General features: G+C 42.4%; 1 protein-coding gene across 1 annotated transcript in view; it reads left to right on the top strand.

The window, feature by feature from the left end:
• The window catches only part of LOC115476735 (basal cell adhesion molecule-like), a 55085-nt gene extending 33403 nt beyond the window's left edge, over positions 1-21682 (top strand). Inside the window, exons 3-8 of the mRNA XM_030213292.1 lie at positions 1421-1622; positions 1698-1840; positions 7978-8143; positions 10307-10451; positions 12359-12465; positions 20648-21682. Of these exons, the coding sequence (XP_030069152.1) occupies positions 1421-1622; positions 1698-1840; positions 7978-8143; positions 10307-10451; positions 12359-12449 (747 nt within the window). The 3' untranslated portion in view covers positions 12450-12465; positions 20648-21682. The remainder of the gene's footprint in view (positions 1-1420; positions 1623-1697; positions 1841-7977; positions 8144-10306; positions 10452-12358; positions 12466-20647) is intronic.
• The last annotated feature ends 4899 nt before the right edge of the window (positions 21683-26581 follow it).

Below are 26581 nucleotides of genomic sequence, written 5' to 3'. Positions count from 1 at the left end.
CACATGTCCGTATAGGATCTAAGACCTTACCGCCAGCCATTGACCTAGCAGTAAGGTCTCACAGGGTAACTGGAAGGTAATGATCTATGCGCGTAAAATGCCGATTACCGACCCATGCGTCAGGGAAAAAATAATATTTTCCAGTATTTGTAGCATCAAAAATTACCGCAAGGGCCATGCGGTTGCCAGGTAGTAAATAAAAATTGATGCGCGTAGGCGCCTACGTGGCTTAGTAAAAGGGCCCCATAGTGAATCTTTCTCTCTCTGGTATTAGATGTTTTCTGTGGAGCATTATTAGTTGATAAGTATTAAGTTTTTCCCTTTTTCTTGGTCAGCAGAGTCATGGCAAGCAGACTGGTGCTGGTCTCAGTTTGGAAACAGCCTAAGGTACCCAGCGTACATCAAGTGCTTACTAAAAGAGACTTTGAGGCTCATTTTCAAAGCACATAAACAAGTTACACATGTTACTATGAAGCATATTTTCAAAGCACTTAGCCTTCCAAAGTTCCATAGGTTTCTGTGGAATTTTGGAAGGCTAAGTGCTTTGAAAATATGCCTCATAGTAACTTATGTCCAAATTAACAGCTCTGTGAAGAAATGTGACAAGTCTCCAGGAAAAGGTGACTAAAGTAGCGGATCCCAAAATGTTGAGTGGCTGATTTTTTTTTTTTTTTTTTTTTTCATTTTATGGGTCCATAAGCAGTCTGCAAAAGTTACATTTTTGAACTAATGCAATTTTTTTTTTTAATTTTGTTACATAAAAGGATGTGGTTTGGACCATTGTTCTCGCTAACAGAATTCATTAAAACCCCATTTTTTTTTCTGGTGGCTTTAGTCACCTTTTCCCAGAGATGGGCACAAATAAGTTACTGAATTTTACCATATCATGGGGCATGTATAGTAAATGGAAAGAATGAACATGGAGCTAGTTTTCTGCTGGTTCTTGTTTCTCTCCTGTTTTTCTGACCACTGATTGGGCATGGTCTGTTGTTTTGCTCTGTTAGATGTTGCCTAGTATGTTGGGATAGGCATAGTGGGTTGGAGTGGGAGGGGATGAGGAGATTTGGTTTATTGTTTTGCTTGTGCATGTAGCCCTATACTGAAGAAATATGGTGTGTATATATTGTGCATGGTTTGTTTTGCTGTATGTTTTCTAATAATTTAAAAATAAAGTGGGGGGGAAAAATAAATGGACATATGCTGCATGAGGATTGGAGGGTAGCCAGTGTAATGCCAGTTTTCAAAAGGGGCACCAGGAGTGATCCGGGAAGCTATAGACTGGTGATCCTGATGTTGATGTCGGGCAAAATGGTTTGTGTCTTTTTTGATTAAACCTTTCACCATCGTTTTTCTGTCCTCCGCTCTGTATCTCTTCTCTCCTCATTCTCCCTTCCTTCCTAAACTTGTCCATTTCCCTCAGTGGATGCAGACCTGGGTGCAGTTGGACCAGCCTAATACTTTCCGCTGCTGGTACTATGATGTGAACGTCACGCGGGACGAGGGACGACTGATGTTGAATGTGAAGGACGTGCATTCCTGGCATGCGGGACCTTACCGCTGCATTTCTGTCAATGGCAGCAGCAATGCGTCTGCATCTGAGAGCTTTACCATCCCCATCTACTGTAAGTACTAGGGGTAAAGAAGTGGGGCTGTCTCTCTGGGAAGCACAGGCCTTGACTCTGTGCTCTGCATTTCAGACCTGCGGGACATCTTACTGAGCCAGATGAACTCCTGGTGTGGGACAGTGGGTGATACTGTGATAGTTAAGGAAGGATCGGACATTGAGATCCGCTGCAGCGCCCAGTCATCACAGACTCCCAGCTACGAATGGAGCAAGGAGGTTGGTGCACAAAACCCTAGGGATGGGGGAGACAGCAGCCATAATTACAATGCATGTGGGAAGAGAATCTAAGGCAGAGGGTCTCAACCCAGTCCTGGGAACACACCTAGACAGTCAAATTTTCAGGATACCCAAAATGAATACGAACAAGAGAAATTTGCACATGCTACCTCCGTTCTATTCAAATGTATTCCATGCATATTCATGTGGGTGTTCTGAAAACCTCACTGGTTCTGGGGGTCCTGGAGCTGGCTCTAGGATGGCAGGTGATCCTCTCCCCATCTACAATGTCTCGCTGCCTCAGGATTTTAAGCACCTTGATTCTGCCAGTTTTCCAGCTTTGCGGACGATAGATAGTGTGGTTTAATAGATGTGAAGACCCATTTTCCATACAACGTTTAGATTGGAATAGAGACATCCAGGTTGGGATGTTCACAGTTCCCCTAGTATTTTACAAAAACCTTTGCCAAAAGCAGAACATTCTGTAAAATATTTATAATGATGTGGAGGAGTGTACGTGTATCTACCAGCAGATCCAGCCATTGTAACAATTTGAAAAAGCTGCACATTGAGAGAGAGAGCATCTTGCTTTCTACATGTTTCAGCATTTGCAACTCCTTTGAAATTGCTGCTTCCTTCAGCATCAATTCGTACTCCACCCCACCCCCCGACTGCATTATACATCTCTCCCCTTCCCCCACCCCTAATGGTAGGGGTCAAGCTGCCAAATACAGGCTAGGAGTTAAACACCATATTGAACCTGGCAACGGAAGGAGCAGGAGCGACTGTCGATTGCTTCTGCTCCCCATTAGACATCTCCAATAGTACATGAGGAAGGGTTGGGGTGGGTTTAGGGATATGGTCTAGCAGTTAGGATTGCTGGTTTTCACCCAGGCAGCCCGGGTATGGGAAAGATTTACCTTCTGAGTGGAGGAGTAGTCTAGTGGTTTAGTGCAGCGGACTTTGATCCTGGGATACTGGGTTCGATTCCCACTTCAGCTCCTTGTGATACTGGGCAAGTCACTTAACCCTCCATTGCCCCAGGTACCAAATTTAGATTGTGAGCCCTCCAGGGACAGAGAAAGTACCTGCATATAATGTGTACAGTGCTGCATACATCTAGTAGCGCTATAGAAATGATAATTAGTAGTGGTATGGGTACCAATTTTTGTTGGGAGGTGGGGGGGAGAGATTGTGGGTGAGAGGGGGTTCCATTGGCCTGTGCACCTGCCCCCTCAGGTTGGAGCTTCTGTGTTTCTTTGAGCAGGTAGAATTTTATTTATTTATTTATTACATTTGTTTCCCACATTTTCCCACCTATGTGTAGGCTCAATGTGGTTTACATATTACTGGAGAGGCCTTTGCAGGCTCCGGTGTGAACAAATACAGGGTGATGTGGTAAGATCAAGTTCATGTGGCACAGCCACATTAGGGAATCGGAGAACGGAAGAGTTGTGTTATGTCCTTTATGTGCTTTAGTTTGGTTGTGTTGCAGAGATTAGGCATTTAAGTTGGATCGGTAGGTGGTACCATCTTTGACAGATATGTTCAGTGCTATAGTGAAGGAGCAGCAAATGCCCGCATCACTCCGTCTGGCGCAGATCATAGTATTACCAAAGCCAGGGAGAGATGCAATGAAACCAGAGGCATATAGACCGATCTCGTTGCTCAATTATGAAGCTAAGCTCTATGCTAAGGTTCTAGCAAACCGCCTCTCTAGGATATTGCCAGATATTATAGAGGAGTCCCAAGTTGGCTTTGTACAGGGTAGAAATACTACGAAAAATGTATGAAAGATACTTACAACATTAGAAGCAGTGTCAAATCAAACCATACCATCTGTGTTAGTCAGTTTTGATGCTGAGAAGGCTTTTGACAGGGTGGTCTGGGATTGTCTATTTGGGCCGTTAGAAGCCTATGGGATAAGTGGATTTTTCCAAGAGGCGATAAGGGCGCTCTACTACTTACCATAAGCCCAGATATGGGCCAATGGTATACTGTCTACCCCTTTCTCTATATGCCGGGGCACCAGGCAGGGATGCCCATTGTCGCCTTTATTATTTGTCCTAACATTAGACTTCCTAATAAGAGAGATCCTGCGGACACCAGACATACAAGGGGTTACAATTGGCGCTAATACCTTCAAAATTGCAGCCTTTACTGATGATTTGCTAGTTCATGTAACCCACCCCAACACCTCACTGCCGGCCCTTTTAGAATGTATGGAAGAGTACGGAGATTTTTCTGGCTTCAGACTAAATTTAGAGAAGTCGGAAGCATTAAACGGACAGGAGCTTCCAGAAGGGAATTGGCAAGAAAGGGTTCCATTAAAGTGGGCAGAAGAATCTTTTCGTTACTTAGGAGTGAGACTATCCATGGATATTTCGAAATTATACCATCTGAATGTAGAGAAGTTGTTACAGGACACAGGCCGCTCTTTGGAGCAGTGGAATCATCTGCCTTTATCACTGATGGGCAGGATAAACTTATTTAAAATGATTATATTCCCAAGATGGCTATATATCCTGCAAGTCATGCCACTACACTTATTACGTAAAGACATACGAAAATTGAATAGGATATGTAGGAAGTTTCTCTGGGGGGGAAAAAAATCTAAGATGCGTGTAGAATACCTACAGGGAGGGAACAGGGAGGATTGGGATTACCCAATATCTGACGGTATAACCAAGCATGTCTCCTGCGGCATCTTTGGGACTGGATATTAGTTACGGAACAATTTACCCCGCTAAGATGGGAACATGCATTATATACACCTTGGCGCATAAATTTTTTGTTGCAGGCCCAAACCAAAGAGCTACCACCAATGTGTAAGAAAAGTATATTATTACAACCCTTAAGACAGATCTGGCGCTTTCTTATGACAGCTTGGAATCAACACCCAAACGTTAGCGATCAGCTTCCACTCCGGGGAAATGGAGGTTTTCCACCTGGATTGGAAGCTCGGATATTCAAGAGATGGTCAGACATGGATTCAAGAGATGGTCAGACATGGGAATCACCCTAATTGAACATATAGCAAACGAAGAGGGAAGATTATACACATTTCCAGACCTGCAGCAGAGGCTGTCTTTAACCAACACAGATTACTATACATATAGACAATTACATCATTATTGGCATAGCTTAGACCCAGAGGCTTTGGGCTCAAAATTGGGACAAAAACTTCGAGACTTCTTAAAAGGGGACGCACATGGCCAGGTGTCTATATCCAGTTTGCATTGGGCTCTGCTGTCGCTCTGCCAGCCCCGAAACTATAGAGCACTAACAGAGGCATGGAGCAAAGATCTGGGGTATGAACTGAAAGGGGTAAATTTTGCAAAATTGATAAAGATATCCCCAGACAAGTGGGCGGGGCGGAGCTGCAGGAGAAGTCAGTACAGGATAATACACAGGGGATACATAGCACAAACACAAGCAGCAAGAGCCGGTTGGGCACCGGAGGCTCAGTGTGTAAAATGCAGACGAGGGAGAAACACATTTTTGCACGCATTTTGGAGTTGTGACAAAGTGAAAATCTTTTGGAAAAGGCTCCATAATTATTTGGAGACTCTCGTAGGTTACAGGTTAATTCCCTCTTGGAGAGGGGTGGTATTAAATAAAAGGGGGGCCTACGAACTTTCAGATAAGAGCACGGATCTCCTACTGGGCAAGGCATACGCAGTGGGGAAAAAATGTATATTGAGACATTGGATGCAAGAGGGACCACCCACCATCTGGCTTTGGAGGAATAAATTTCATGAGTTGATGTTATAGGAGGCTAGAGCAGCACGAGGCACCCCAAAGAAAAGAAAAGCATTCATTTCAATTTGGAACAGATACTTGCAAAATATTTCTCATAAAGCACGAAGTGCAGTGCTCAATAATCTGACCAAGCCATGAGAAGGAAGGAGAGAGAGGCTAAATATTTTAGGAGTGGGAGTGGTTAGTGGAGTATGCATAGTTAGAGTAGTCCGCCTCAGAAAATGGTGTAAAGTGCCAGGGGAGTCCGGACACGTTAACCTACACTCTGATAATTATACTGAGGGGAGAGGTAGAGGGATGCCATGAAGTAAAAAGTTGGTTTAAGAGGATAGAGGGGAGGGAGGGGGGAAGGGGATATAGTTTTGGAAAAGGTAAGATTCTATGTAAATTGAAGAGTTACATGCAATAATAGCTTGGAGAAGTTTCTTTTGAAGAAAAATATTCAGAAGTCTCATCTGTAAACATTGTTGGGACTTAAATGAGGTAATAATACACAGAGCAAAACACGAGACACAATTATTGGAGTTTAATATAGAAGTTTATGGGTTAAGATAGAATTATCTGTTATCAGATTTTTATTGTTTAATAAAGAAATGCTAGTAATGCGTTTTCATCCATAATAATAGTTAATACATAAATGTTAAATACAGAATATGGTTTGGGGGGAGGGAGGGATAAGTGTTATATTACAAAATTTGATGGCTGTACGTAATGTTGCATGTTTGAAGTGTTGTTCCACTGAGCTCTGTACAACTGTTTTGAGGCTGCTATGTTAAGGTGGATTTGTACTTTTGGAGTTGTCATCAATAAAAACTGTTGAAATATAAGTTGGATCGGTAGGGTATGCCTTTTTAAACAGGTTGGTTTTTAGTGATTTCCGGAAGTTTAGGTGGTCATACATCATGGAACTGCCTCTCGCCCACAATCTCTCCCCCCACCTCCCTACAAAAACCGGTAACCGTATCCCTAAATACACTCTCACGTTCAGTTTAAGAAAGCATTGGACAGGCATGTGAGATCCCTTAGGAAAGGTAGTGGTTTCTGAGGATGGACAGACTGGATGGGCCACTTGATCCTTATCTACAGTCATGTTTTTAGGGGTAAAGGCCACTGTGGATATGTTTTGGTCTACCTGTGCATTCCTCTTGTAAAATGGGAAATACACACAAACCGTGATCTTTTCACACCGAATCACACCTCCTTAAAATCTGTATGTGGTGTGAATCGCCATGTGTAAAATAGCAGTTTTCTAAAATCTCTCTTTGGCTATGGAGCCGAATCTACATGTGTAAAAGCTGCTTCTAAAATAACCCCAATATTGTGATATCCTTAATGAATGCCAATGTCATCCATACAGAGAGACAGCATTGTGACACCCCAGAGCCCTTCAGAGGGGGAACCTGTGCAGAGAGACAGCATTGTGACACCCCAGAGCCCTTCAGAGGGGGAACCTATGCAGAGAGACAGCATAGTGACATCCCAGAGCTCTTCAGAGGGGGAATCTATGCAGAGAGTCCGCATAGTGAGTCCTCTCGGAGCCGGCATGCATGCAGAGAGATAGTATAGCGACACCCCAGAGATCCTTCAGAGCCAGGAATCTGGAATTTCATCTAAAGCTTGAAAAGGACTAGGATCTCATCTCTGGTTGTGGTAAAGCTGGAGACCAAAGGGAGGAGGAGGAAACTGGTAGTCAGTCTCCAAATAAAAAAGAAAACCTCCTCCACTCCCCCCGACTCTTTCTTTTTCTTTTTTGTGTTAATGGTATTTGTGGTCTGACACTTTTCTCTTTCTTCTTTGGACTTTAAGTTAAACTAAGTATGGCACCACAAGTCTTCATTCATAACTACCAGAGGCAATTCCCTTCCTCCTGTATCCCCCCTCCCCGGCGCCACTGTGACAGTTCTTGGCTGGGAACCAGAGACCACGGTTCCCTGTGAAATCCAATCCACATAGTTCTAGCCAGTAGATATCAACACTGAGCACTGTTGAGACTACCTTCCGCCCCTCATCCCCAGGAGTCATGAACACTGCCTCTGCCATATCACCAGCTGTAGCTGTCCAAGTAGGAAAAGCCAGGTCTGGAATGGAATCTGGCTTTTCCACATGACATTACACAGCACTTCTCTGTTGGTATTTGCATTACAGAGGACACTGAAACGCAGATCTGCATCAAGTCCGACTAACAAAATTGCTTTTTACCTTTGAGTTGGAATTGTAGTGGTCTTCCCCTACTTTCATTTTTGCTCTGTTACGCAGCACTTGCCATTGGGTCTTTGGGCTGATGCCTCTCAGTTCATGGAGATTAGCACCCATCTGTCCAGGTGGGCTGCTCCTTTCCATACCGGTTCTAACCTTCAACTAATGCCTCTCTGCAGGGAGAGGACTGGATTAAGGTCACAGACACCCTGAAGTTGGTCAAGGTGTTGAAGGAGCAGTCAGGTACGTACACCTGCCAAGCGAGGAACCCTGTTGTGTTCAGTCTGGTGAAGAGTAAGTCGGTGCATCTCACAGTGATCAGCAGCGAGGCACAAACCGTCTATGGTAAGTCCCTTTACATTTTTGGATTCACATGCTTTGCTAGAATCCATGTTTTCTCTCTTCTGTGTCTGTATTAAGAGTGAATGACCAGCAAGAAATGGTTGGGTTGGAAAAACGACTGTGTAACTCCAGAGTCTGAGACAGAGCATTTATGGACATGTAGTTGCAGTTTCTGTAGTCTTTCAACAAATTAGAAGTCCATACATGCCTTCTTGTTACAAGTCAGTTTCATGCTTTGATTCACATTCAAGAGGCAATTGGAAATAACTTTCCTGTTGGCTGGGTAGGGGGAATGGGGCAGGAAGCAAGAGAACTGGGAACTGTGATGTTGGGTGGGGAAGGGAGAGATGAGAGGATATGGGGGAGAGGGCCACGGAGGGTGAGAGGAGAAAGGACTGGTGGGATTGAGGGAGGACAGAGGAAAGTCTGCAGGGTCAGTTTCTAGGCCTGTGTATCCAGTCACTACAGTCTAGCTATAGGATTCAGTGTGGTCATGCTGGCCTAAACAGCATACAGCAGAGAGGGTCAAAGTACACAACAAAGCAATCCAGGAAAAATAGCACAGTGGGCTCTCAAGAAAAGGTACAAGTGTGCTTAATGACATGACACGGGTCGTGTTGGCGTAAAACAACGCCTACATAAGTAATGCCACACTGGGAAAAGACCAAGGGTCCATTGAGCCCAGCATCCTATCCCCAACAGCGACCAATCCAGGCCAAGGGCACCTGGCAAGCTTTCCAAACGTACAAACATTCTATACATGTTATTCCTGGAATTTTGGATTTTTCCAAGTCCGTTTAGTAGTGGTTTATGGACTAGTCCTTTAGGAAACCGTCTAACCCCTTTTTAAACTCTGCCAAGCTAACCGCCTTCACCACGTTCTCTGGCAACGAATTCCAGAGTTTAATTATGCGTTGGGTGAAGAAACATTTTCTCCGATTTGTTTTAAATTTACTACACTGTAGTTTCATCACATGCCCCCTAGTCCTAGTATTTTTGGAAAGCGTGAACAGATGCTTCACATCCACCTGTTCCACGCCACTCATTATTTTATATATCTCTATCATGTCTCCTCTCAGCTGTCTCTTTTTTCCAAGCTGAAAAGCCCTAGCCTCCTTAGTCTTTCTTCATAGGGAAGTCGTCCCATCCCCGCTATCATTTTAGTCGCCCTTCGCTGCAGATGCGGCGACCAGAATTGAACACAATACTCAAGGTGCGGTCGCACCATGGAGCGATACAACGGCATTATAACATCCTCACACCTGTTTTCCATACCTTTCCTATTAATACCCAACATTCTATTCGCTTTCCTAGCCGCAGCAGCACACTGAGCAGAAGGTTTCAGTGTATTATCAATGACGACACCCAGATCCCTTTCTTTGTCCGTAACTCCTAGTGTGGAACCTTGCGAAAAACGGTAATCCATTAACCTGATGCGGTCCAAACCGTTTTTTGGTGCAATTTTATGACTGTTTGGACCGCATCAAGTTAATGGATTACCGTTTTTCTTTTGGCACAACGTCATGACGGGTTAGACCACATCAAGTTAATGGATTACCACTCTGAGAGCAGATTGATCACCTTCTGATTATTATTAGTTGTGCTGTCCTGTTGAACCGACCCCTGAGGCAAGTGTTGTTTTATGCCAAAACACAGCCCGTGTCGGGTCATTAATAAAGCACGCTTGTACCTTTTCTTGAGAACCCATTTTGCTTTTTTTCCTGGATTGCCATTTTGGTCTAAAGTTAGCCCTGTTTCTGCACTGACCAGGTCTTGTGCTCCAGGCAGCTGCCCTTTTATGTTATACACTGGACGAATGGTACAGATATTACCTGCCTAAAGTACTTTTCATTTCAGGCTAAGAGCTGGTGCTGATAACCCATTATTGGCTCTATTGCCCTGTTTGTAGTGTAAATTTCTTCAAAAACTTCCCTAAACCTGCCTAAGCCCCACTTCTAGTCCCCCAGGCAAGGAACCCAGGTAGACAAAGAATGTTGCAAATTGACGTCACGTATGCTGGTATTTGAGTGGACCAGTCGGGCTGTTAAATAGCTTTTAGGTCTGCATAGCACTGCATTTTGTAGAAAAGATGGGGTGGTCAGTGATGACCCACTAACCAATCACTCTTTAGTCCTGCAGGTAACAACCATTTCTTTCCTTACTTAGGGTCACTGTCACTCTTCTCGATGAGTACCCCTCACTTGGTGATGGCCATTGCTGTTCCTGCTTTGGCTTTGCTGGTGGTCACCATCATCATCGGCATCTTCATTAAGAGGCACAGGAGCAGCCAGAATGAGAAGAAAATGGCCCTGTGAGTATGACTTCTGGGGTGGGTGAATAAAGGGAAGAGCATCAAGAGCCCTTTGTGTGCTCTCCCCAGGCCACTGTCTTTCATGTTCATCCTTGTCCACTGCTCATTAAAGCTAAAACATCCTTCAGTCCAGCTTTCGTTGGCCAGTCAGGTGCTTTATGAACCATTCAACCACACTGTTATTGAGCCTGCACGTGGGGGGATAAACATTTTACTATACCAAAATTGACCACTAAACCAGGTCATAACCCAATTCAGCCAAACTCGGCTACATCATGAACCCTTCAGATGTGCTCTCGTTAGCCACCAAAATCTGTACCATTTTATCTAATTAGCTAGTTGCACAGTTTTAGGGCAATTCTATAACCGCACGCCTGCACTGATGTGCCACTTGAGCATGTAAACACAGGAAAAGTACCACTTAGCACACAAGCAACCTAAGCACTCTTCTATAAGGGTATTCAGAAGTGGTATAGCATATAGTTGCAAGGGGACATACATATAGGTGAGACATAGGCATGTCTTCTAGCAACACGCTACTTATACAGAACTTTACAGTATTCTATATGTGTGCACATACCTTCAGATTCTGTATAGGTCACCCCTCCAGATTCTGTATAGGTCACCCAAAGCTAAGAATGCAAATTTGGGTGTGGATCACAGATCCACTCATAAACTAATTATGTAATGAGCAGTTAATAATTTGCATTAATTGACGGTCAGTAGGAGTTATACATAGATCCACCCTGTTCTGTAACATGCGCGCTTAAATTTTATGTTTAAACTGTTTTATTTATTTATTGATGATATATATAGTACAAATCAGCTTAAATTATTCATACAACATGGATCAGTATACAAACTGAACATTCCATCAACATACCCAACAGCATCAATCATTTTTTTCGTATTGCGCGCTTAAATTTTATGGCACACAACTCCAAAGAGGTATGGGCATGGGTGGATCAGGTGCGTTCCAAGAAATTAGGCATGATGTTATACATTTCCGCACGCAACTGCCATTGGTTAGCATTTACACCAGCTTTTGGCAGGCATAAATGTTTGCGCTCAAAAGTTGGGCGCATGATGCAGGCTAAGCCGGTATTCTGTAAAATCATTTTGTGCAGAGCATCCTTCGTAGAATATAAGCTTAGCACAGATCATTCCAGTTCCTAACTTTGGGTACCATTTACTGAATTCCCCACATTGTGTGCACTTTTCTTAAAGAGAGGGCGCTAATTGCATATGCACACATTATAGGGAAAGAGTGTGCATTATTCCCCCTACCCCGGATTCCGCATATGGCGCAATCCTGAGATGTGCACGTAACTTAATTGGCTAATGAGCTATTAATGAGGAATAATTGGCCACTAACAATCAATTGATATTTGGTACAATTAGGGTTTATTGTGTGCAACTCAAAAGGAGGTGTGGTCACGGGAGGGGCATGGGCATGGTCAGGGAAATTCCAAAACGTTGCGCACGAAGTTACAGAATACTAGGTCAGTGTGCCCAGCTTGGGCACTAGCAGGTGTGGGTCTGACGCTTAAAAGATGGGTGTGGCAATCAGTGCTAAGCGCAATTCTATAAAAGGCACATGTCCTTTATAGAATCTCGCTTAGCGTCGGTCTTTTCTGGCACCCATTTTGAATGCAATTTATAGAATCCAGCCCTATGCGCACATAATGTGCCTTAATGTGTAATGGATTATGAATGTTTTATTGGAAACCACCTAGTTTTAGGTGGACTATACATTTTTAAAATAAATAATGTGTACTGTTAATGACAATTGTTTCAAAATGGGGAAAAAAAATTTCTGGCTGCCCCTCCCTACCTTTTATAGAATTTCCATCTCTGTTCTGTCCTGAGCTTCATCAGCCTACGTCTCTTCTCTTGCTGTTTCATAGGAAGGAAGCTGGACACCGCATTCCTATCTACAGAGGGAGTCTGGAGTCCGTGCCTTCTGTGATGGGAGACACCCAACCACTGGTCATGTGACCTGCAGCTCACACAGGTTGTTACTGGAACCCATCCAACTCCCTTCCCTTCCCACATTTGTCTCATAGAAACAGATAGGTTATGTTAAAAATCCAGAGTGTGATGCTTCACCATGTGTCCAGTGTTGTCGAAAATAAGGGAATATAAGGTTGAAGAGGAAGTTGACTGGTGTTTTCAGCATCAACACAAAAAGAGGCAAGTGGGATTCACAGTCAGTAGTGGTGAAAGAAGAGAGTAGCCCAACATGGCCACATTTCACCAATGGAAGGCTGCTTCAGGTGCGGGGGTTGTTAGCACTTCCACTTAGTAAAAGCAAGGATGCTGGCAATGGCCATGGCACTCCTTCCCACCTTTGATCACTGTGATATGCATGTTGGCTTGGAGCACGTTGTTAGGTTCTGAGTAGTTCTCTGGGAAGGACTACCATGGCTGTTGCCAACATCCTTGCTTTTACTAAGGGGAAGTGTGCTTTTTAATCTTCCCTCTAGTTGCTGCCCCTGAAGCAGCCTTTAATAGGTGAAACATGGCAATGTTGAGGTATTTTTATGTTTAAAATCATTTTTATTAAAAATAAAGACCAACAAAAGCATACACAAAATACATAATTTCTTCCATTAATACCCCTCCCCTCAGGTAGAACCCTCCCTCTATCCAAAATAAGAAGGGAGACAGACTTAATTAAATGTTCAAAAGGTGGCTGCAAGCCTTGGGTGAAAGTGTATCCAAAATGTGCTCCAGACTCGTTGAAACATAATTCCTTGCTGAGATGCAATATCTTTTACTGCAAGCCATTCCATCTTTAAAAGAGCGATATATGAGAGCACCAGTCCTGCAGCATTGGTATCTGAGAGGAAAGCAAACAAACCAGTGATTTTTTTTTTTTTTTGCCATTAGCATGGATCTGCGCAAGAAACTTTTCATCGCCTTTGGTGTAGGAGCTGACAAACTATAGTGGTCAAACAGAAGTAAAGGATTTAGTTGAAAACCACAATCCACAGTGATGAAATGACCACTTGCCAGAATTTGGAGATTGCCAGGCACAGCCAGAACATATGCCCCAAGGTGGCTTCTGTAGAGTGACACTTCGGGCGAGCACTAGTAGCCGCAGTACCCACTCGATGCTCCCTTCTAGGTGACACATAAAGACGCAGTTCAAATTTATATTGCAATTCCCAGCTGTGAGCGTTCTCGGTAAGACTCCAGATGCCCAAAACATAAACTTTAAAGTACTCTGGAGAAAGCATAGTAGAAAAATCTCCACTCCAAACTGATGAAAGTCTTGCATAGTCCAGCTGAATTGTGGTATCCTGAAGGTGCCTGTGATGAAATGACAACAGGACCTTCATTTGAGAGCCTAGAGTGTAAGCCGAATTAAGCTCTTGCATGTCCTCACACTTGTCCTCCCAAGGCAAGCTCATTACTTAATGTCGTAATTGAATATATGCAAAGACATCTGAGTTCGAAAGAGAAAACTCCTTCAGAGGACTTCATTTTGCCTTCAGCTGTGACTACATATGAATTATGTATCTGATACCTGTTCTGTCCCAGTGGCTAAATATTCTACTGTCCTGTAATGGAAAAAAGGAAGGGTTATAACAAATAGCCAAATAGGGAGACACTTTAGGTGAAAAGCGATGATGTCTTTATATCCACCACTACCACAGCCTTATTTGTTGGTAGCAGGTGAGATGTTTTTAATATGCGAGGCATTTTTCCCCCACAGGTATTCAGGAAAGAGCTAAAGCGCATTCTGTGTACCACAATACCAGTCATACCACAAGCCACTGTGAGATGTCTCGAGTTCAGTAACCCCCAGTCCCCCAAGCACTGTGGGTGTCTGTATCCTTATGATAAGTGCTGCTTCTTTCCTGCTTAAAAACGTTTCTTACAAAACATTTTCACATGAAAGTGTTTAAAAATATTGAGTTCAAGCCTCAAGAAGTTTTGCATGAATTTAAATTGGGAGGTTTTTGATCAATGATTGAGTTTCAGTACGTTAGCAGGAATGATGAAATCTGGAGTACAATTGGATTGAAAGTTGCACAGCCATGAGTCTCTGAGGTCTTCCTTCCCATTTTTAGAATTTAATTGATGCGCATGATCCATTGAGTCTATATTTATTTATTAAGATTTATTTACCGCCTTTTTGAAGGAATTCACTCAAGGCGATGTGCAGTAAGAATAAATCAAACATGAGCAATAGGCAATTACAGCAATAAAAATATTCAAATAATACAAAGTATGGCATAGTATACTACTTACAATGTCAACACAATATGTAATAGAACATTTTAATTGATAGTGAAGGGTTTAAGCAAAGATGGAATATATAGATAGGTAAGAGAGTAAGAAGAGTTAGAAAGTAAGGTGACTAAAGAAAGTTGCACATGAGGTCAGAGAGATGGTTAACATATAGGTAGGTAAGAGTAAGAGGAGTTAGAAAATAAGGTGACTAACGAAAGGTACACATGAGAAAGGTCAGAGAGATGGTTAAATATTATCTCAGCTAGGGTAGGAGTGGATAAACATATATGGTTCCACTGTTTTGGTTTAGCTTGGATACAAGTTATTATACTACTTATCATTTCTATAGTGCTACTAGACATACGCAGCGCTGTATACAGTACTATACTATACATTGCTTCTAGTCCGCAAACGTGAACAGTTTGATGCAGATTACACAAAAATAAATACTGGACCACAACTGTTCAGGAAGATATTATAACCTAACAAAAATAAATCGGTTGACTCAAAAACACTTCTCAAACAACCAAGTTTTTAAAGTTTTGCGAAATGCCAAATAATTAGAATTAATACGAATTTCCAAAGGTAACGAGTTCCACAGTGCGGCAGCTTGATAGTGCAAGGAAGAATTAAATATAGATTTATATTTAAGATGTCTTATGGATGGAAAATGTAACAGCATCAAATTGCGCATATCATATGAGGATGTAAAATAAAGTACTGTAGCCCAGTCAACAAGATAAAAAGGCGCTAACCCATCTAGGGGCCCTTTTACTAAAGCATGCTAAAAAATGGCCTGCAGTAGTGTAGATGCATGTTTTTGGTGTGCGCAGATACATTTTTCAGCGCAACTGTAAAAAAATTCCTCTTTAAATTTTTGCCGAAAATGGAAGTGTGGCAAAATGAAAATTGCTGTGCATCCATTTTGGGTCTGAGACCTTACCACCAGCCATTGACCTAGTGGTAAGGTCTCGCATGGTAACTAGGGGGTAATAGTCTACGCGCGTAGAATGATGATTACCGCCTGATTACCTAGCAGATGCACGTCAAAAATGAAATTAATGCAAGGGCCATGCGGTAGCTCAAAATTGAAGCACGTTGGGCGCGTGGCTTAGTAAAAGGGCCCCTTAATATCAGATGCAGAGCTTAAACTGGGCCCTAGCCTCAACTGGAAGCCAATGTAACTTCTCCAAAAGCGGAGCAGCTGACTGAAACCTGGAAACTGAAAATATGAAACGCGCTGCAGTACTCTGCAGCAGTTGAATTTTTAAACAACCCACAAATACAATATTGCAGTAATCCACTCTGCATAAAGCCAACACTGAACCAACAATCTAAATTCAACAAAACCAAAAAATTTGCATATTGCTCTCAACGTCTGCATAGTATAAAAATATTTCTGAACTAACTGTTTAACATGGCATGAAAAGGTCATTAAACTGTCAACTTCAGCTCCCAGATTTCGCAAAGATTTCTCAAAAACAAAAGAATCCACACCAATCAGAAAACTTGGGAGGAAATTTGGTTTCAGGGGTCCTAACCATAAAAATTTTGTTTTCTCTCAATTTTGATTTCAAATGATTATTAGTGATCCAACGATCGATTAGTCCAACACAACCAGTCAGACTATCCAAGGTGGAAGACCAGTTACTAGAAATCGGTAATAACAGAGCAATTGCATGACCCAAAGGCTGAAGTAGAATATTAAACAAAGATGGAGACAGTGCTGACCCCTGGGGAACCCTGCAACCAAGCATCCAACTCGTAGATAAACAATTATGCCTTTTTTCACCATATAGCTTTGCATGGATAGGAAACCTTTAAACCATGATAATACAGATCCTCACATACCCAATTTGCTCAGTCTAGATGATAAAAGATCATGATCGACCAAATCAAATGCCGATGAAAGATCAAACTGAATAATAATAGCGTTCTGTCCTCTCCTCAATAAAGATTTTCCATGTGCAATCAAGGCCCTTATCACCGCTTCAGTGCTATGTTTTTTTTTCTAATTCCAGACTAATAAATATGTAGAATATTATGATTATCTATATAGTCATCCAGTAATTTCACACATATCTCTCTAAGGGGTCCTTTTACTAAGGTGCGCTCAAAAATGGCTTGCTGTAGTATAGGCACGGTTTTTGGGCGCGCGCTGATCCATTTTTCAGCACGCCTGTAAAAAGGCCTTTTAAAATTTTTGCCGAAAATGGACATGCGGCAAAATCAAAATTGCCATGTGTCCATTTTGGGTCTGTGACCTTACCGCCAGCCATTGACCTAGCAGTAACTGAGTGGTAATGACTACGCTGTCAAATGCTACTTGGCGTGCGTCCAATACGTGCGTCCGAAAATAAAAAATTATATTTTGGCTGCACATATCAAACACACTCCAAAAATGAAATTACCGCAAGAGCCACATGGTAGCCAGGCAGTTACTCCATTTTGGCACGTGTAGACACTTACGCAGCTTAGTAAAAGGGCCCCTAACATTCTTATAAATAATTTGTAATGGAGGCAACAGGTTGATAATTACTGACAAGACTGTAAATTGCCCCTAGGAGTCTTAAGAATTGTAGTAAGACCACTAGCTAAACTATCATTAAACCATTCTGTAAATTTATCAAGTAAAAACGGAGAGATATCCTTCATAACAAAAGTAGGACAGGAGTGAGATTTTACACACTTACCCCCCTGTTTACAAAGCCGCACTAGCGGCTGCCAGTGCGCTAATCCTGACACAGCCCATTAACTTTTCAATTGTAACTGAGACCTTATATTTGCAACCTTATCCCTAAAAAACATAGCTAAATCATTTGCAGATGGCATAAGTTTTTTTTTTTCTGACATCAAATCAATACATGTCAGATTATATCAGCTAAATTGAACAGCTTGTGCGCATTCATAGTAGATTCATTCACCAATTTAGAATAAAATTCTTTTCTCTTTTTAGTTAGGGTAGATTTATATAACGATATTGATCTCCAGTGTTGCTTAGCTTCAGGACAATGAGACTCTCAACTTATTTCTCTCTTTCTACATTCTTGCTTCATAACTAATAATTCAGAATCAAATCACTTTTCAGACTTCCTAAAAATTTTAGTTTTAACTCTGATAGGTGCTATTTCATCCAATATAGTATTAACAGAAGTGTTCCAATTTGAAAAAAAAATTCTTGTAATGATCCTGAATTGCACAAATTTGCTCAATTTTTCCCAAAACAAAATTGGATCAATTCTTCTCTTTTTCAGCAAAACCTTATTCTTAACCTTTTTAGAACCATTATCCTGCCATAAAATAGTAAAATCCAATAAAAAATGATTGGTCTTAAATTTAAAATTAAGATTGCAAAAAGAAACTTTGGAGTTTAAGTTTGACAAGTGACCCTTATTTTGTGAACATTGAATATTAGGCCACCTAAAGACTCCAAGAAATCATTTCAATTATTATCTTGTCTATCCTCAAAATGTAAATTAATATTCCCACTAATAAAGTATTTTGATGAGATACAGTATATTTAGTAACAGATCTTGTCCATTTACTTGGGGGGGCAATAAACAAGAATACATCCAAGTGTATCTAAAAACATTGAGGGGTCCTTTTACTAAGCTGTGGGGAAAAAGGCAGTAGTGGCAGGGGCCATTTTTCCCACTCGCCAGGGCCCTTTCTACTGCAGTGGGTAAAAAAAAAACCCTAAAGAAAATGACCATGCAATAAGATTACTCTTACCATGTGGCCATGTGGGTGCGGGAGCACTTACCACCACCCATTGAGGTGGTGGTAAGGGCTCCCGCGGTAAACCGGCGATAACCCAGCAGTGCTGGGTTAGCATCGTGCTATAAAATAAAAAAAAACATTTTACGGTGTGCCAGAAATGGCAGATTGGATTTACCAACGATTTGTAAAAGGACCCCTGAGTCACTAATAGAAGAGCTCAAAATTTCTAAAGATGATGTACAGATCTTATCCAATAAAGTAGTTTTTACTGGAATCAAGTTTTCTTGCATGACCTTAGCAAATGAGATGCAATTTGTAAAACTCAAATCATTTCTTCTCCCACGAATTACATTTGGGATACATTTTGGTATAGCCAACGGACAGTCCATTAAATTATGCAAATTTGCAGATTCTGTTAAAAAAAAAAATGTCTGAGTATTTTGCCTTTTCGAAAAATGAATAGGAATACCCCAGTGATGTACAGAAGTCATTAAAACATGATACCCCCCCCCCCCCAACAGTAAAAGTAAAACCCAAATAATCATAACACAGCATTTTACCCACTATACTAATACCAATACCAGAGCAAAGAAACAATTAATACAATACAATTTGCGACTTCCAGTAAGCACTTCACAATAAATTGAGAAAACAAACACATCCCAAAATGCTTTCAGTAAGTCACAATATCGATAATATCTATCAAGGGGTTCGCTAAGGGGTGCTCGCTTAACGCCTTATGTGAGCCACCGGCTCTCAAAATACAATATACTGCACAACAAGAAATCCATGAAGCAGAGCCGAGGTGCCCATCCTTCACCCCGGCTCCTCTAGAAGTTAGATGACTTCCCTCATACCAGCTAATCATATTGTTTGGATGTCCATACCATACTTTCAACATCCTTATGTCCTGATAACAGCGTCTCCCCAGTGTCCCTGATAAAACAAAAACCACCCCACCTTAGTCTCTGCCCCCCCCCCCAAAAAAAAAAAAAAAAAACAAGTCCTCCAATATCAACTCCTCCCCGTGAACCCACAAATTCCTTTGCCACATACTTGCATGGAGAAAAGAAGACCACAAAGGAATGCAGGGAGCCCCACACCCAACCCTCTATGTTAACTCCAATATATAATAGGGCAGCTGAAATTGAAAAATCTAATATCTATTAAATCATGTCATGTAACATTCATCTGGTCATTTTTTCATTAAATCAACATGCTATCTTGGCAAAGAATCCCTCTTTAATCTGTAGCTCCTTAAACGTTCCATTTTGTGAAGATAAGAACTTTTGCCAGAATCACCAGTGGCCACTGTCGATCCTCCCTCAGTTGGGCTACCTGATGCGCTTGCTCAAAACAAATCCCATCTGGCAGAGGAAGCTCTTTTGTTGGCCACTGGTCCAGCAAAGCCAACAATTTCTTCTCAGGCAGATGCTCCAGAAGGCCTTAAAAGCACAAATGTTCTCTTCTGGACCTGTCTCCAAATCGTCCAGTGTGTCTGTGTGGTCCCGCAGCTGCACCTCCATATTGGATAATTCCATGCTCACCGCCTGGGAGGCATCTTCAACAGAAGATACTCGATTCTCCACTTGGATGTTTGCAGTACTGAAAGCTGTTACTTCAACATGCAAGAAGTGTTGCCCAGAGCAGGGGTGAGAACAGTACGGATTTAAACATAAGGTAGACTAGACGGTGGCACAGAGCAGCTGAAGTTAAGGACAGCCAACAAACTCAACCATCAGCATGCACTTCTTCCCAAGGCGGGCAGTTGTCAACAGCCTGTTTACAGGTAAATTGCTTTCATTGTGTTCATCTGTAAGAAACAAAGTTTAATATTTAAAAGTATGATGTCCATTTATGTGTCTTCACAGGCTTATTCTGGAAGAGGTTGTATTGAATGATCATGAATTTTGAGGTTAATTATTAAAATCTCTGTAAATTAATTTGGAAGGGGAGAGGAGGCTGCAAAGCTGAAGGTTCGCTGAGGGCACCTAATATTCTTGCACTGGCATTGGATTGGGAGGGTGTTAATGTTGAGCACTAGAATTTCTGTTCTGTTGGCTTAGCAAGCTCTACTGCTGCTATGAGGGGTCATTTGTGTTCACTGTGATGTCAATCCTATGTGACAACAGGCAAGTAATAGTATAGCTATCACATCATAAAGCAGTCCCCTCATCCAGTCACCTTGCAGCTTTTGTCCACGTTGTAAAAATCTATTTCTTTCTCTTTTCAAGGACCGAGGATGTTTAATTCTCCTTGAAGCTCTTGGATGATTCTTCATTATACTACACAGTGGCTTGATTTCCATGTGCCTGACACGCATTTCTGCTTCCACTGAAATAAAATGTGCCTTCTGTCCTTCTGCGACCCCTTCCTTAAAAAGTCATTTGCAGGAAGGAAATGGGGAAAGGTGTGATTCTGGGTCTCCTGTTTTCTGATTCTCATTGCGGATCGTACCTTCAAGGAGCGAGGATGCAAGAGAAGCCTCCAACAGCAGCATTACAAAATGGGGTGCCACTAGTTATCGACAGTCATGGACAGCAGGCTTTTTCATGGCAGGCTTCTGAGCCTTCTAAAGAGAATTATAAACTGAGGGATAATTATACAGTTAACCGTAGGTAGGCGTGGTGTCTGTGGTTTGTGGGGCAGTCAGAAATACATAGTTGCAACCTGTGAATTTAGCATTATATCAGTAATAACATTATTGTGGACGCAACAGTCAAAAGGCTACGCCAAAGCTAGATCATTATGCCTTTTCCTATTGCATTCTGGGATTTGTAGTCTAGCATTTGACACACTGGGTATGTACTGCTGTAATTCTCATCTGAGAAGAAATCGGATTATTCCAAAGTGATTTTAGCAGTTTTAAGGAAACACTGCTCTTTCTCCTTTTGTTCTGTTAACTCTCTGTAGCAGGACCCTTTGGATGCTGTTGGGTAAGCTGATGCTAAAGCAGAACTATTTCTTGGTTTTTTTTTGTATTTCTAACACTGTAGTTTAAAAATGGTTAAATAAAAAAAAATTGTGTGTGTTGCTACATGGATGCACAGTGTGGTGCAAATCAGTTAAAAATGTTTCATAGGAGGACATGTTTGGAAAATTGATGCCTTTAAATTGTTTTTCTGGGACTTCCAGCTTATTTTTATTTTAATGCTTTGTTACTGCACTGAGAAGATAAAATCTGAAGTGGAAAATGAAGTTTTGTAGTAGCAGTTAGTTCACACCATTAAATAAATAAATGACATTATTTTTTCAACAGAAGCAACATATTTGTGCTTCAGATGGCAGTTTTTCTTTGCAGTGTCCTTTTCTAACCTTACCAGGCTTATGTAACCGGATTTTGTTTTTTTTTTGTAAGGGGCTACATTTAATATTTTATAAGATTAAGAGGGCCAAGGCAAGTGTGTGCGTGTGCACACACTCACATATATTCTCTCACGTCACACTCTCTCCCCAGCCTCACCCAGTCTTTTTCTCATGCACCCTCAGCCTTCACTCAACCAATCTCTCTCTCCCTCTCCCCCCTGCCTTTACCCAGTCTCCCCTGTCTTCAGCTGTAGATTCTTACCGCAGGATCCCTGCTATGGCTCAACTATCCATAAGCTTGAGCCACGCAGTGCCAAACCAGCCTGAAATTCTGGTGCCACATGGCTCAAAATCACAGCTGGACAAGACGTGGTGGGGAAGCAGGTGGTATGAATCTGTGTGTCTCCCCCCTCCCCACACACCTCAAAATTGCTGAGCTTCTGCAGGCTAAGAAAAGGCACTTGGCAGGCAGGGTTCTGTCCCGCAGGCTGTAGGTTGGACAAGCCTGCTTTAAATGGTACAGGGCAGAATTCCAAAGAAGTGGAAAACAGGAGAAATTTGGTTTGCATTTAAAATCTTGAATAGGGAATGGTTGAGAGATTTTGTTTTTCTGCACCTATATAATTTCAGACAGACACTACCGGAGACCAACTACGGCCATTAACTGCTGCTTCATAGTTTGCTCTTAGGTCAGGTTCTTTAGTTTGTGATTTTCTTATCTTGGCAGATGTTCATTTGGGTACAGCTGCCTTCTATGCTTTTGTTTCCATTCCCACTGTGCAGTGTTCTATATATCATATATTTATATCCTAATTTTTTTTATTAGCACCATTAAACACTCCTAACAAAGGAACAATGTACAGACAAAATACCAACAGTATATTTTATACCTTAAGTCCCCAACTCCCTTCTTTTCCCAACCTACTCATATATTCTATCCCCAATCTTTAAGCTCAAAATATATAAAGCACCTTCCCCTGGAAGGCAGCAAAAAGCTATGCCCAAATCCCCGTCTATAAACTTGTGCACACAGTTTAAATGCTTAATGTATAAGTTATAGAAAAGGGTCAATTATGTGCATAACTTGGCTGCTAATTGGTGTTAACCAATTACCTATAATTTATGGCATTAATTTGCAGTTACATGTCTAACTGCACTTACAGGGTATTCTACAAATTAACACCCCTGTTTACTAAGCAGCGCACTAATGCCGACATCCCATTCACTTTGAGTGGGCTGTGTCGGCATTGCCTCACGGCAGCCGCTAGCAGGTCTTAGTAAAACAGGAAGTAAGTGCGCAAAATCCATATTGTTTATTACCATTTGTTATACCGCTCTTATTGAGCACAAATCCAAGTGGTTTACATAAGTAATAAAACAAGTTAAAAGACTGGAAAGAACCCCATGTTATACCGACAGGAAAGTAAAATCACATGCACACAACATTGAGCCGGTGACTCTTGGGAGGGTAAAGGGGTTAATACAGGTTTGTGTGTAACTGCAAAGGGATGTAGACCTGAGAGGGGGCAGGGGCCTGCCTAACACTTGCATGCACTTAAAAGCAGCTCTGTAGCATGTAATGTACAGTATTTTAGGATATGCTTGTAAATATTGGTCCCTCCTGTTCCCTGCCCATGCGCCTCTCCTGTGATTTCAGGTAAGCCAAAGGCCTGAACACAACAATGGGTCTCTCTAATATCTTACATTTTTAAAAAGATTCTTTGCCGTGAATAACACTAATTTTAGTATGTAAATGGCACATTTAAGTGTTAAGGTTATAGAATGAGGGGGCATATGTTTTTTTTAAAGGTTGCCTGTGCCTACTAGATCCATCCCTGAATCTGTCCGGATTTGGATCCAAGGTCAAGTCACATTCCCTTCATAAGATTATTTCTTCCCTGCCGAAACTGACCAACTCCTGATGTTATCGATGAAGAAACTGTTCTGCTGTGAAACGGAGGTATAGACACACTCTAATGTTGTATCTTTATCCTTCAAAACCCTCTTCAGACCGATAGATCTCCCATTTGCATCTTTACAAATTTCCACAATCAAGATTGCCACCCCATTTCCCCTCCCCCTCAATCATTTCAAAATCCTTGTATATACTCCTGTTATTTCAATAGCTGTTCATCTTTGGCCTTTCATTTGTTTCCTGCAGCATTGACAATATCTAGTTGAAGCCTCTTAATTTCTTTGAACTTTTTGTCATTTCATTGGGTGGTTAAGATCTCTGACATTCCAGGATCTTATTTTATGCTCTGGAAGCATAAGTCAACTCAGTCATCCCTTTCATTACCCCATCATTAATCTACTCCAGACTATTAAGGGAGCCCATCCATACAAACTTCCTACCACCCCCTTTTACCTCCACTATCTCTCTTCATGCAGCCACCCTGCTCCTTTTAAGTCCCAAGAGAAAGTGCACTTAAAAGGAACAGTTGCACCAAGATCACGTGGTGCAATGCAGGAGTAAAGTTGCGTCTGACTAGAGCTCCTGCCATCCCCCCCTTTATCTAACGCTCATCAATCTCAAAGGGTGTCAACGAACCCTCATTTCGCCACACTAACACTTAAACGAGCGGGGTTTGGCCAGTCAGTTGCGGAAAGCAAAATGGTGGCGAAAGCACTCAGGAAAAGAGAAGGGCAAGGCCGCGGATCCTAAAATGGCGCCTGGGCAGCAATCACCGACCTTGAGTGTCTGCTCGGCGTGGACATCCGAAATCACCGCAGAAGTAACGGCGGCTGTGGAGGTGGCCCTTGATAAAAAAATTGCAGGCGCTGTTTGACCGGGCAGAATCCGCCCATGAATGTCTGAATGGGTTCCACCTCGATCTAGACCATATACAGCAGAGGGTCAGTGATTTGGAAGATTGGACGGCAGCGGCAGACCAACCTGCGAGGGCTCTGCAGAAGAGAGTGGAGGAGCTGGAAAACAAATTGGATGACCTAGAGAATAGGTTGCGACGTAATAATCTACGCTTGATTGGCCTTTCCGAACAGATTAAGGACTCGGAGCTGGGGAGTTTTTTAGAATCCTGGCTACCGACCGCCCTGAAGCTGAACAATCTGCAGGGCCCTCTGCAGATACAGCACATCGTCTGGGGCTGCGGAGGCAAGGCAGGGCGCGCCCATGGGCAGTGATACTGAAGATTCTTCACTATGGCCATAAACAGGCCATTTTACAGGCGTGCGGGCCGGAGGAGAACTAAGACATGAAGGCCAAAGAATACTTTGTTTTCAGGACTATTCTGCATGTGTGGCCGCGACGCAAAAGGAGTTTGCGCCCGTGTATGCGGCCCTCTACGAGAGAAAAATCAAGTTTGCGCTGATCTAGCCAGCGAAATTGAAGGTTCAACATGAGGGCAAGGAGCAATTCTTCGATGAGGTGGCTGCAGCCAAAGTTTTTCTCCAAAGCTTGCCACAGGAGTCTGCAACTTGATGACAACAGAGACATGGAGGAAAAGGCACAAAGTTTAAGGACTCACTCCTGATCTAGTAATTGATCAGGAACTGGGACCGGGAGAATGATAAGTATGATTGCGGGAATGGCTGATAGAATGTGAGCGCATGTTTTAAGCGGATATTTGATGGATGGTCCCGACTGAAGGGCTGACCTTAATAAAGGGGGGGGGGGGGGTAAAAACACTGACAGAGGTTAATGTTATGATACTCCCTAATGGGTAGCTGGGTTTATGACAAAGAGGGGAATGGGGCACCAACATGTGATGGGTTCCTTTTTGGAATTTCAGGGGTTTGGGGGGAGAAGGGACATTGTTCAGGGGGGAGGGGAGGGGGGAGGGTCTGGTCGGCAACAGGTTACATGGAGAAGGGGGGAGGACCATTGGGAGTGGTTGTGGAGGAAGTGGATAGAAGAGAGAGGTGTAGGCTGGGACGCCTTTCTCCTTATAACATACTAAACAGCGTACTTTGGCTCTTTCTGGTAGGATATGGTTAAACTTATGTCCTGGAACGGGGGGGGGGGGGGGGGGGGGAGGTATTTCTTCCCCAATTAAAAGGAGTAAGATTTTACAGACGTTAAATAGACAAAAAGTACACATTGCAATGTTACAAGAGACACACTTAACAGCAATAGAGCATAAGAAGCTATGTAGATGGTGGGTGGGTGATTATGTGGAGAGCCCGTTGCCCAGTAGAAAGGTAGGAGTTATCATTTTGTTCCGTAAGGATCTCCATATTACTAAGAAGCTGATAATTGCGGATTTGATGGGAAGATAAGTTTTGTTAGAGGCCCATGTGAACAACCAGCCCTTTTTGCAAATTAATTTAAATTTAAAACAAATCGGAGAAAATTTTTCTTCACCCAACGTGTAATTAAACTCTGGAATTCATTGCCGGAGAAAGTGGTGAAGGCGGTTAGCTTAGCAGAGTTTAAAAAGGGGTTGGATGGTTTCCTAAAGGACAAGTCCATAAACCGCTACTAAATGGACTTGGAAAAATCCAAAATTCCAGGAATAACATGTATAGAATGTTTGTACGTTTGGGAAGCTTGCCAGGTGCCCTTGGCCTGGATTGGCCGCTGTCGTGGACAGGATGCTGGGCTCGATGGACCCTTGGTCTTTTCCCAGTATGGCATTACTTATGTACTTATAATGTGTATGCACCGAACCAATACAACAGGAGGTTTTATCAGACCTTAGTGAGACGTGCATTCCTTTGACCAGCTGCCCATAAGGGGTGACTTTAATTCAGTATATGACCCGTTATTGGACAGTACAGGTACCTCAAGAGTGGGGCCCGTGAATTTACCAAGGGAATCCCAAGGTTGTGTTCCTTACTAGATCTAGTTGACACATGGCGACTGTCCCGGGAGAGAGAGATTATACTAATTTATCCAGAGC

Source organism: Microcaecilia unicolor, chromosome 8 (assembly GCF_901765095.1).
Source record: "Microcaecilia unicolor chromosome 8, aMicUni1.1, whole genome shotgun sequence".
Classification (NCBI taxonomy): domain Eukaryota; kingdom Metazoa; phylum Chordata; class Amphibia; order Gymnophiona; family Siphonopidae; genus Microcaecilia; species Microcaecilia unicolor.
The sequence above is the reverse complement of the archived record's forward strand: the minus strand, read 5'-3'. Positions and strand labels throughout refer to the sequence as shown.